Source organism: Rattus norvegicus, chromosome 15 (genome assembly GCF_021556685.1).
Source record: "Rattus norvegicus strain SHRSP/BbbUtx chromosome 15, alternate assembly SHRSP_T2T, whole genome shotgun sequence".
NCBI lineage: Eukaryota > Metazoa > Chordata > Mammalia > Rodentia > Muridae > Rattus > Rattus norvegicus.
In genome coordinates, this window is record NC_141548.1 from 7,835,844 (window position 1) to 7,847,516 (window position 11,673).

General features: G+C 42.2%; 1 protein-coding gene across 1 annotated transcript; it reads left to right on the forward strand.

The window, feature by feature from the left end:
- Window positions 1–3,957: 3,957 nt before the first annotated feature.
- Window positions 3,958–11,126, forward strand: LOC148000796 (uncharacterized). The gene is made up of 5 exons (XM_087586750.1): window positions 3,958–4,106; window positions 4,847–5,009; window positions 6,148–6,279; window positions 6,737–6,913; window positions 10,545–11,126. The coding sequence occupies exons 3-5, from the start codon at window positions 6,167–6,169 to the stop codon at window positions 10,627–10,629; spliced, it is 375 nt and encodes a 124-aa protein (XP_087442876.1). The 5' UTR covers window positions 3,958–4,106; window positions 4,847–5,009; window positions 6,148–6,166; the 3' UTR covers window positions 10,630–11,126.
- Window positions 11,127–11,673: the final 547 nt, after the last annotated feature.

Below are 11,673 nucleotides of genomic sequence, written 5' to 3' on the forward strand. Positions count from 1 at the left end.
CATTGTCCTGCATAGTGCAAGCTTCCTTTTTGCCTTTTGTAATTGTTAAGCAGCAATGCAGTGTGTAAATGCACCACGTTTTCTTTATGCATTCATCCGTTAAGGGACAACTTAAATATTTCCAAATTCTAAGCATTATAAATGAGCTTCACTGAACATGGTTGAGCAAGGGTCTGTATTCTACGATGAATCAACATCTGGACATGAGACCTGGAGTTGTATCTTAAGGTACAACAATTTTCACCTTCCTGAAGAACCATCATACTGATCTCCGAAGTTGCTGTAGAAGTTTGCCTTTCCACCAGGAGAGTATGAATGTTCCCCTTGCTCCATAACCCAGTCAGCTTGAGTTGTCACATGTGTTATTAACCTTAGTCATACTGACAAGTGTGAAAAGTGATCTCAGAGTAATTTTGATTTGCATTTGTGTGATGTAGAAGGATGATGAATATTTCTTATGAATTTCTGTCATTTGAGTTTCTTTTATTATGAATGTTATGCTTAGATATGTAGCACATTTTAATTATTTTTCTTCATATACAGTGTTTTAGTTTTTCCAATATATATTTATATTAGCCTGTTGGGCCCTACCTTGGAGTGTTTCCCTTCCCCCTCGCTGTGCCTTTCAGCCTACTATGGCCAGAAGTTGTTTACACCCTTGGCAGCTTCTCTCGGTCCCTGATTTGGGGCCAGGACCTTCCATGGCACCCATTCCTCTTGCTGAGCCTTTCAGCTTCTTCTTGTTAAGAAGTTGTTTACGCCCCTGTATTGGGGTCGGGACTTGCCACGATGCAGATTTTTCCTGTTTTCCTATTTTCCTGGTTGGGGTTTACACCTGCTTTATTGTTTTTCCACGGCTTTTGCCTCTGGTATATAAGGAGATCTCAGTAAAGCGTGGACAGCCTTCTTTTAACACGAATGACCCGAGTGTGTGTTTCTTCTTAACTCTTATAGGCCTATGCCCGGTTCTGAGTGTCCTGATGACACAGGCATCATCAAATGGAGGTCCCACCAAGATTGGAAAAGAGAGGACAACCTGACGAGATGGTCCCAGGAAGCCGGCCAGTGAAGGAGGGACGTATTGGGGAAAATGGGCCAGGAAAGGTCCCAGTAAGCAGGATACAGAAGCACCGTGGGCATTGAAAGCACGTGCAAAGAAAAATAAAGATTTGGGGTAGTGGTGAGTAAACCTTGTAAAAAGGGACAAGGTAATAATGGTCAAATGTTTTTGTGTACGTGTTCTTTTAGAGTTATGCTAAAATCTAGAGAAGCAAAGTTAATTCTCATAGATGCTTTTAGTCTTTGGACCCTGATTAGAGACAGTTTACACCCTAGACAAGAGAGAAAATGGTTTGAGAAAAACATTCCTCCCAGACTCTCCACAGATGCTTTGGCAAAAGAAGGAAAGTGAGATTAAGCTTTTTAAGAGCTCTCCTAGGGACATCCTGCCTCCTTGCTGGCTCCTATTGGAGAAGTGCTTATTTCTGGTTCTATATCCTTTAGGTAGGGTATCTGAGTCCTTTTGGTGGGACACCATCTAGCTCCTTCCCTCTATGTCTATTGTCTTCCTTGTTGCACCAAGCTGTCCATGGATGTCAATGTATGTCTGGGTTGTGCTTCTTGTTGCTTGAATGTTTTGTGTTTCATGTTTAAAAGAAAAAATGGTGAAAACTTTAAATGCTGGTTGATTCCCCCTTGATTTAGTTTTAAGTCCTTTCAAGAAAGGAACAAATAAATAAAACAGTTTCAATTGACCTTTGGAGCCCAGCATCCTAGATAACTGGTTATCTCTGGTGTTAACTGTCATGTGTGTCTCTGACTGAATCCTGCCTCAATGGAGGAATGTAGCTAGGAGCCTAGGTCTGTCCACTGGGGAAGCTCCCCAGGGGGCTGGCTCAATGTCTACACTAGCTGGCCTTAAAGGTGCCAGCAGCTTCAAAGCTTCTATGGTAATGGAGCTGTTAGCTGTTTCTCTTAGAGAAATCTTTGACTGTGATATTTGGAATCAACAGGTAACAAGGTGCTTCTTTTAAAATGACAGCTAAAGAAGTAAAAATGGTGTTTGATCTAAGTACTAAAGATATGTGTAGTCACTTCATTTTTTTCTGTTTGGTTTTAAATGTATAATAAGCTTTACATGTCTTGGCTATAGGTGACTGGCTTTTAAGTTATTGGGTATGGTTGAAAATTTGTAATATTTGTAATAGAATGTTGGCTTAAAAAAGGAGTCATTCGAGAAAACACGTGGCATGTGCCAACCCAGGGAAACAGGTCTAGATTGGGATAATATTTTAATATAACTCTTATCATGGAAACCGGACTTGTAAAAGAATTTAGGGCAATGTCTCTTTGGTGAGGTATTAGAGCCTGCAATATCGATCCTTCATATGCAAGACTTGGCCGTCATACTTTATAGCATGAGGAATGGACTTGGTGTTTTGGAGAGACTGGATTTTGGAGGATAGTTTGGTGGAGGGTGAGTTTTGCTTTCCAAAGATATGGCTGTGCTCTGATGTTACAAGGGAAACTTAAAGATTGTGGCTAATGATTGCCAGTGTTACATTGACTACAGTTTACAGTCTGATCACAGACAGACCTCGGGATTCTAACTCACACATATCTGTGCTTAAGAAAAAATCAAACAGGTGGAGATTGTCACAAGGGTTGATGAGGCTATGGAACTTATAAGAGCATGACAGCCTGCTTCCTCCAACTGCTATTTCGAGAAATACATATAGAATTATTATAGATTTAAAAGATTGGTCTTTTTTTTCTTTTCTTTTCTTTTTTTTTTTTTTTTTTTTGTGCTGGGGACCGACCCGGGGCCTTGCTCTACCACTGAGCTAAATTCCCAACCCCTAAGAGATTGTTTTTATACTGTTTCTTGCACTCTTGGGTTGTTGTGAAATATTTCATTTCTTGTGTTTCCTTGGGTTTTGTTTGACTTGACCATACATTTGTATGCCTTTTTGAAAGAAAAATGTACTAATTTTTATTTATTTTGGTGAATTGTTCTTGGGATGACTTTTGTCTGTGGTTCCTCTGAATGTAGTTCCAACGGTGGCCAGAGGAGGACACCAGATACTGAGTTATAAATGATAGTTAAGCACCCTGTAGGTCCTCTGAGTGAAGACAGCAGGTGCCCAGGTGTGCACCATGATGTGCTACAGCTTCTCTGCTTCCTCCTGCTCTTCCTTGGCCAGCAGCACCTCTGCATTCTGCCCCTCCATGGCTCTCGCTTGGGTCTCAGTTCCTCCCTCACTTTTGGGGATTTTAACTTTAAGAATGGACAGAAAGTTTACAATTTGATGTTTGCTCTATACCTGAGAAGCTTTTTTGCCAGGAAAAGGGAGTTTCCATTGCACAAAATGGGATGGTAAGACAGAGATTTCAGGAAAAAAACATGGGTTAAAATATTGAAACCATGACCCCTCTCAAGGCACAGTCCATGAAACAACAGGTCCAGCTTGCATAGATTTAAAGGTGTAGGAAAAAATATTGGCCTCTGGGGAACAGTAACAACTGTAGAAATTGGACTATATGTCACATGCATGGACACTGGGTTTATACATTTCAGGAAGAAGAATGTCCCTCATCCATGGTCTTTAGACCTTTGGCTGTTAACAAAGATGTTCTATCCATTTCAAGGCCTGATACAACTCTCCCTCTCCTCAGCAACTGAGTTGTAATGAAGGAGTGAGAACTCTGAAGCTCTGGAAGGAGAGTGTGCGAATGGCTGTTCCTGGCTCAAAAGTGAGTCTCTGGAAAAGCCACTGCAGAACCTGGTCAGTCTGGGTGGAGGTAGTTAGCAAGTAAGCTATGGCATTTCCCAGTGACATCACCGGTAGTGTCTTCCCTGGAAATTCTCTTGTATCCAGGAGACACTAGAATGTTCTGTGATGTCACCAGTGTTGTGGTGACAGCAACTGCCTGAGCGATTTCCCTTCATTTCCTAATGGGTTCCCGAGGAGGCATGTTCTCCAGGATCCTCAGTCTCTTTCGGAGGGACAATCATATCCATGCAGGCACCAGACCAAGGCAGAGGGAGGCGAGCCTTCTATCATGTTGGAGAAGAAGACGAATGGAAAGGTCCTTGAGGAGGTCAAGTGAGTACTGGGCAGGGCAAGGGGAGCTCCCTGGAGGAGGTTGGCTTGTGTTGGTCCTTCCAGGAGTAGGACGTATGATTTAGAGCCTCAGTCTTCCTAATGGCTGACCCAGACACAATAATTTCTGATCATTAGTTTGACAGAAAACCAAGAACTGTTATATGTCAAGGGGCTTTCCTTGGATCTCTTTAGTGTCCTGGGCAGTGTCAAATAATACCAGGATGAGCCTTTATAGGAATAACAAAGTGTCTCTTCCAGGATCAGCTGTTGAAACACTTCATTCTCAGCAGTGTCCTGTAGATTACTTGGGTAATTGATGCCAAGAGGGATACTCTCCTGGTCATATATCAAGGTCTCAGTTACTTTGTCCTTGAACACACATGATTAGGGATTGAAGATGTTAAGCAGTTTGAACTCAAGGACTTACCTGCCTCACATCAGACATTAGCTGAGAAGGTCCTCCAATTCTTCTTGTTTAGGCCAGCTTTAGAATTTCAGTGACAGAGGAATGGCTTTAGGAGGTGTGGTCTATATCTATGATGGCATATGTCATCATATGGCTATGATGGTGGGAACAGGGAACTAGCTGAGTTCAGCTTAAAGATAGCTTTCTTACTCTGTCAGGGATTCACTGTATCTGTAGAACTGTTCATCCTCAGACTTCTGTTTAGAGTAAGCATAGTTTTTCTTGACACTGTGTCCACATATATGCATGTTTACTGGTGTTTATCTACCTACAGCGTTTGATCAGAAGGCATCATCCCAACCCTCCATGACACCTGTTGAAGAGGAGAGAATGAAGCGTTTGGAGAACATCAAAATTGCTCTCCAGAAGATGTAGAAGGAGAGAGATGAACTCAGGAGTATCCTGGCCGATTACCCGGGAAAGAATTTAAATGACAGGTAGTCACAATGCAAGTTCTGTTAAATCCACATTTCCTCACATCACAGTAGGCTACAACTCCAGGGTGTCCTCATGGTCAAAAGCACTTTCCTGATTGTATCAGAATGTGAAGTTCAGATGGGAATGGGATGGTGGCACAGGGTATTTTAATTCCTACAAACGTAAATCATAACCTGTGGCCTGATTGAATCACAGTCTGGGAGTGAGGGTAGTAGTGTGTGAGCTCTCATTGTGTGGTTTAAGGAGACTGGACAGGTGTTGGCTTGTGGGAATTTCTAGGTGCTCTGATCGTGACCAATCATTGTTGTAATTGACGTGGAGGTGCTTTGGGATCAATAGGTCCTGTGAAGAGCTGGAGGGACCCAATCCCACTTGCTGCCTCACAGTGTGTGACTGGACTGACAACAGGGGATCATTGGTTTTCTCTGATTTTATTCATTGTATTTGGAGATAATGCCACATCCTTATATTTAATTGGCATTCTAATTGTATTTGAGAGAGAGAGAGAGAGTGTGTGTGTTTTGTGTGAGTTTGTGTGTGTGTATGCATGTGTGAGTGTGTTTGTGTGTATCACTTAAGATCTGGGTATTCTATGTACTGATTTGGCCTGAGAATTATCCTGTGTCAATTTCCATGGCATGATAATGATGAGGGTGAGAGCCTCACTGTGAGCAGTAGAACATTTCACATCTGCTCAGGTGGACGCACATGGGAATCTCCTGGTGCGTGTTATAAATTCTTTTCCCTGTAAATACTGTTCATGTTCCTTTGGGTTTTCATGTAGCAATAGATTCTATGATTGAGAATTGTTACCTAAGAACAGGAGAATAGTCCTCATGGGCTTAAGTTGGAGCCTGGATTGTGACACAGGGTCCTCGAATGTTCTTGGCAAGCTAGTCTATTCCTTCAAACCCCCTCAGGGAGCTCAAGCAAATCAGCTCCCTCCTTCTGTTTCCTGGTACTACTGTCTCCGTGTTCACAATAATAAACTTAATAAATATCAAATGACCCAGGACCAAGAAGCAAGGGCGTGGCATGTCCTAGGCTGGGGTAGTTTAGGATTCAGTCTGAATTCATGTAATTCTTGAATCCTTCATTCATAATGTTATTTCATCCTTGGACCATGCCTTACCACAGGAACAACTTTGAGTCTGAGATGCTCACGATGCAGCACCAGGAAGTGATGACCGACATGAAGAAAATGAGCGAGCAGGTCAATAGAGCTTTGGTCAAATGTACACACCTCACACTGGAAAATGACTGGTACTGGTGAGTAACTTACAAGGTTGGTACCCAGCACTAGGCACAGCATGTGTCAGCCCATTCTTATCTTTGAAGTAAAGTGAGGATCAGGCTTTTTAGTGTTTGAAGCAGACCAGGAAGCCTGTGTCTAAGGAAGGCTCTAGGACACACAGGACACAGAAAGATTGGCCTCCAAGCGACATTCTAATAAAATGGACAAATAAGCACACATGGGGATTAAGTCCTCTTCTGGGAAAAACTTGAATCAATGGTGTCAGGTTTTTGAGAAGTGCCCTGAGTCTTCTGGAATGTGGCTCTTTTCTCCATTTGACCTGTCTCTAGGTCATGCTCCATGGCTACTGTGGACTTGGCCTATAATCTGGGACTCTCTTCAGATCAGGACCCTAGAAGGAGTAATGAACTTGGAGACGTGGGAGGAAGTTGGAGACTGGCTGGGAGTCACCATTTTTTCTTTGTGTCTCAGCCGCAGCTTCTGCCCCCTCCTAACTGAGTTGTTTGAGCTGAAGAACAATGCCCAGAGAGCACGGCATGAGAACAGGGAGCTTCTATGGGAACAGATTGCACTGGAAGAGTCTATTAAGGAAACAACAAGGTTCTGTGGGGAAGCCAGTATGAAAATCCGTGTAACAAGCAGCCTCAGGTAGGATGAATGAAGCATCAAGGGCAGGTTTTCCTGATATCTAAGCATAAACCAAGTCAAACCAGTTTAACCTTCTCCACCTTATCCAGACACTCTCCTAGGTCTCATCCAGTTGTTCATCTCTTTGAACATTTACAAAACTTTCTGTGATGTTAGCTTCATGCAAGAAACTGGAGGATTGACAACCAAATCCTCCTGCTCAACTAGAAAATGCATTTCCGTAAGGGGGATCTGTTGATCACACACTGCACACTTACATGCCATTATGCTAGAGGGATGCCATGAGGTAGCCGTCTTTGTAGTGCACAGAACTGATTAGAGTTCAGTTCAATTGCCAAAAGAATGGCTCTCATTGTCAATTATGATGGGGCTTGTGGACTTTCTCTCCTTTTCCCCGTACATTGAAAATGGTCCCTTCTGCCTGTCCAAATCCTGGTTTCTAGTGACAGAGCTTGAGAAGCAGTTTGTCCGTCCTGTTCTATGTCAGTGTTTTAGTGGTCTTTCCTGTGGCTTATGTCCTGGAGCTGACTGGATGAACAGGGATGTAGGAAAGACTTCTCTCAGGGTGAGGGTTTGTGTGAGATATGTGAGGATTAGAGGGAAATTTTTCTCCAACTCTCTCAACCTAGTGTGCCCAAGAAGTGCATTCCCTACACAGGTACTTTATAAGGGAGGGATAGCAGTGTCTAAGCTCTCACTTGACACATTTCCTTTGCCTAATCTCTATTCAACAACTGTTCTTCCAGCATGATGGCCTCCCCATTCTTTTCTGCTTCTCACTTATGATTTCTGTTCTCTCTCTCTCTCTCTCTCTCTCTCTCTCTCTCTCTCTCTCTCTCTCTCTCTCTCTCTCTCTCTCTCTCTCTCTCTCTCTCTTTCCCTCTCTCCATCTCTCTCTGACTCTGTGTGTGGGGGGGTGTTTTTTGTGTGTTTGTGGGTACATATATGTGTGATCATGTTTATGACTATGGTGCATATTGTACTTTGGAAGTTGTTTGTTTTAATTGTTTGTGATATGGGGGTCTTATATATAAGTGTGTGTATATGTGTGCTTTTTCACATGTGTGTGTGAAGTCATCAAGTTTCTGAACACAGACACATATATATTTATATATATATTGTATAAGTCTATATGTGCATATTTAGAAACATGTAAAAGTATACACACACACACACACACACACACACACACAAACACTCTGAGAGAGAAAGAAGAAGAGAAAACATAATCTTTCCAATTACATTTTAAACTGTTCTTAATGGGGTCTTGATCACTATTCAAACTATTTACACTGGGAAAACTATTCATAAACATTGATATTACTTGGAGAAAACTCAGGAATAGGGTACAGGGATGTGAGGAGAGGCTGCTGTGTGAAATCTATATACCTCAGTGTAGAAACTGATGACTCAGAGCTCTTCTGTCTTCTTTGCTCTTGGTGTACAGTAACACTGGAAGGTCATGTGGCTTGTTGTGTCTTCTCAGCATCCTGGTTATGTTAATCGTTACCTGCCACCACTTTCTCTCCAGATTGGCCTAATTGGTTGAATATACCTTGGCTTTGGAGTTTGGCCTGGAATTTGTTAATTGGAAGATTAATTTGCTTAGAGTTGAATCTGCAAGCAGAAGATGTCCAGGAGTTATGCTGAGGTGGAATCACATCTTTGCCTCAGACAGAAACTTAGGCTCAAAATCGTCCAAAGCACTCACCCTGTGTTGTGTTGTGGCACTCTTAACCATTGTTATTCAAAATCATTTGATCTGAGTGAAAATCATCTGTAAGGAGGGTTTAGAACAGTGATGACCCTCAGACATTTCTGGAGGTGTCAAATGGGTAGCCCTGTGAGAAACCATGTACAACTCTTGTGAAAGTTCAACCTTTTGACACAGCGATTGCAGAACAAGAAGTAGGTGTGAGCAGAGAAACTGTGGCACATTAGTGTTGTAGGGGTTCACCTCAGAGCAGCCATGAAGCAAAATTATCCAGATGTTCACCGGTCAGAAAGTGAAAAGGTACAATGTTGGCCAGCCCTTCCATGGACTGTGGCTGAGTTTGATTATACCTGCCAGCATTTGGCTTTGAATTAGCCTTGTCTTACTCGAATTATATCTGATAGCATCCCATTACCAGTTTTACCTTGGATTGTGGTTATGGAGATTTCCTAGCTGTTTGTGCTGGTAGTTTGTTTCCCCTGTCAGGTACTGTATGGTAAAGGGACCTCATATTGAAAAATGCAGCTCACTTTGCATGCACTGGGAAACAGTGGGCCAGAGGACTGAAGAGGCTCACCTGCCCCCCCCAACCAGTGCTCTGTTTCCTGAAATCAGCCTCCTGTGCACAGCCTTGTGACCTTGCTAAGCAGGCTTGGCTAACAGGCCTAGATGTCACATTTCTAATTTCTGATTTTCATGGGAATACACTTTATTGGCTGAGCTGTCTTTAGGCTATGCTCACTGTGTACTTACCCCACTCCAGGTTTTTTTTTTTTTTTCTTATGCCACAATAGTAGACTGGGTGATCCCTTCTATTACCATTAACTGGGAAACTAACCACATTCTGCAAAATACTCTGCTTGTATATGTGAACAAATATATTTGGGTGAGTTCAAAAGTGTGTATGTCTGGGTGTCTGTCTGTCTGTGTCTGTATACATGTATGTCTCCATGGACAATATAATCTTCTAATGACCAGGATGAGGAGAGAATGGAGGAAAGTCTGCAGGACCCCCTGAATCAGAACAAACTGGTCACTGAGCAAAAGGCCTTGCCTGAGAAGATGCAGCATCATTTCAGTGTCACTGAGAGGATTTGAAAGCACAGGATGAGAGGACCCAAGTAGATTCCCTGTACTTATAAACTGTCTTATTGGGTGTGTGACTTTCTCCATAGTTCTCAGCACCTGTCAGCTAGGAGCAGCTCAGAATATTTTTCTTGTCCATTTTAAAAAAAATTCCGTCCATGAAGTGTATGTGATCCATAGAGATTCTGGCTAGTGTGTACTGATCCCTCCAGTCTGTGCTCTCTTGTATTATCTGAGCCCAGTGCCTTTAAGTCTCCCCACAAATAGTTTTACGATACCCATAAACAAAGGAGTGGTATAGTTTATTTTCTGCATGAGTATCTCCTTTAGACTTCAATGCCTACCCTCGGAAAGTTTTCCATGCAGCATATTCTTGCCAAGTATAATATCACTTCAGTGTGCATGTACTTCTTGAGATATTGTTTCTCTGGGTCTTTGCAGATATTGAGGTTGTCATGTGGACCCCAGGCATATTCCTGCACTGGAGGAATAATAATAGTCTTCATTTCAGTGATGGCCAGACTTCCAAGGCCTTCCTATTGTTTTCTGGTTTGTTTATATCTCTCCTCATCTGACATTGAGACATTGCTACATGATATTAAAATATAATGTATACATATGATTGGAATTATCTGCTGTTCACTGTTTAATTTTTTAGCAGTTTTAAAAGCTGGGAAAATATGCAGGCCTGTGGGATCTCTTACCCTTCTCTCTTGGGCATGAGAGAATGACCTCAGATGAAAGATCATCCTGGATTTTCCTGCTGAATTGTGCTGTTGTGTATGGGATAAGTGACATGGCAGGTCCTCACCAGGTCTTTTCCACCCCTAGGTCTGAACACTGCAGCAGAAGCTTTCCCAGGGCACAGAGCAGGATTACAGCTCTCAGAGACAGAACTGTCCACCAGGAGCACTGAGGGTGCAAAGATTGACACCACCTCCCACATCTCAGTCCTTGTAACCATACCAATCTTGGGCTAATTTTGAAAGACCTTGAGATGTGGCCTGGAACACGCCTCACGTTTAACCTTTTGACGACTTGTCCATCAACAACCAACCACTCCGAGTGAGGCAGGTCTACATTCATCTTGAGGAGATTTTTACCATCTTACCTGCCGTTCTGCTGTGTTTGCAAGGCCAGCAACAGGCTGGAGTTATATGTTGAAGAATCAGCAGGAATTGAATGCTGACTAATTTACTTGTTATATTTGTTTTTAGTTTGAAGTTTGGTTTTATGCATTTGGTTTTATTTGTTTACGTTTGAAGTTTTGTTATTTATTTGTTAACTTTAGTTTTTTAATTAATATGCTATATTCTTAAGGCTATATACATTGAACTCATTGACTCCCCACTTTAAAATGTTCTTGAATAAATTAATTTTTGCCAATAAATAAAAATGTGACCTTTAACCCTTCACTCACCAGACCGTCCTGAGTCGTGTGTGGTTTTTCCTCCTGTAACAGCACAAGTGTAAGGCAACAGTGGGTTTCTGCAAGTCTCATGCAGCTTAGGCTTCACCATCAGTTCACAGCCAGCCAGAGCTGCACAGGAAACTGTGCTCTTGATGTAGACAGTGTGTCATGCTCTGTGGATCCCACATACATGACGAAAATTATCCTTGCTTTATCCTTGTGCTCACAAATTTAGCTTCCTTTATAATGACAAACAAAGGAGACACACAGAAGTATTTCTCTAATACATTAGAGGAAATAAAAACATTCAGTATAGGAATATAAAAAGCGATCAGGACACACAGAGCTGTATGCCTCTGCATTCCTTGTAATATAGCATCGGTTATTACTGCAGATTTATTGAATTCCAGCAATTTTGGAGGAACGATACTTTTAAAATTTTTATTAGATATAGTTCTTTATTACATTTTAAACATTATTCCCCTCCCTTGTTTCCTTCCTTAAGCCCCCATTCCGTTCCCTCTCCCTTCCCCTATGTGTATCCCCTAT

Coding starts and splice junctions, on each gene's coding strand:
- LOC148000796 (XM_087586750.1), top strand. CDS start 6,167: ATGCTCACGATGCAGCACCAGGAAGTGATGACCGACATGAAGAAAATG. Junction 6,280..6,736: donor CTGGAAAATGACTGGTACTG/GTGAGTAACTTA, acceptor TTTGTGTCTCAG/CCGCAGCTTCTGCCCCCTCC. Junction 6,914..10,544: donor CGTGTAACAAGCAGCCTCAG/GTAGGATGAATG, acceptor TTCCACCCCTAG/GTCTGAACACTGCAGCAGAA.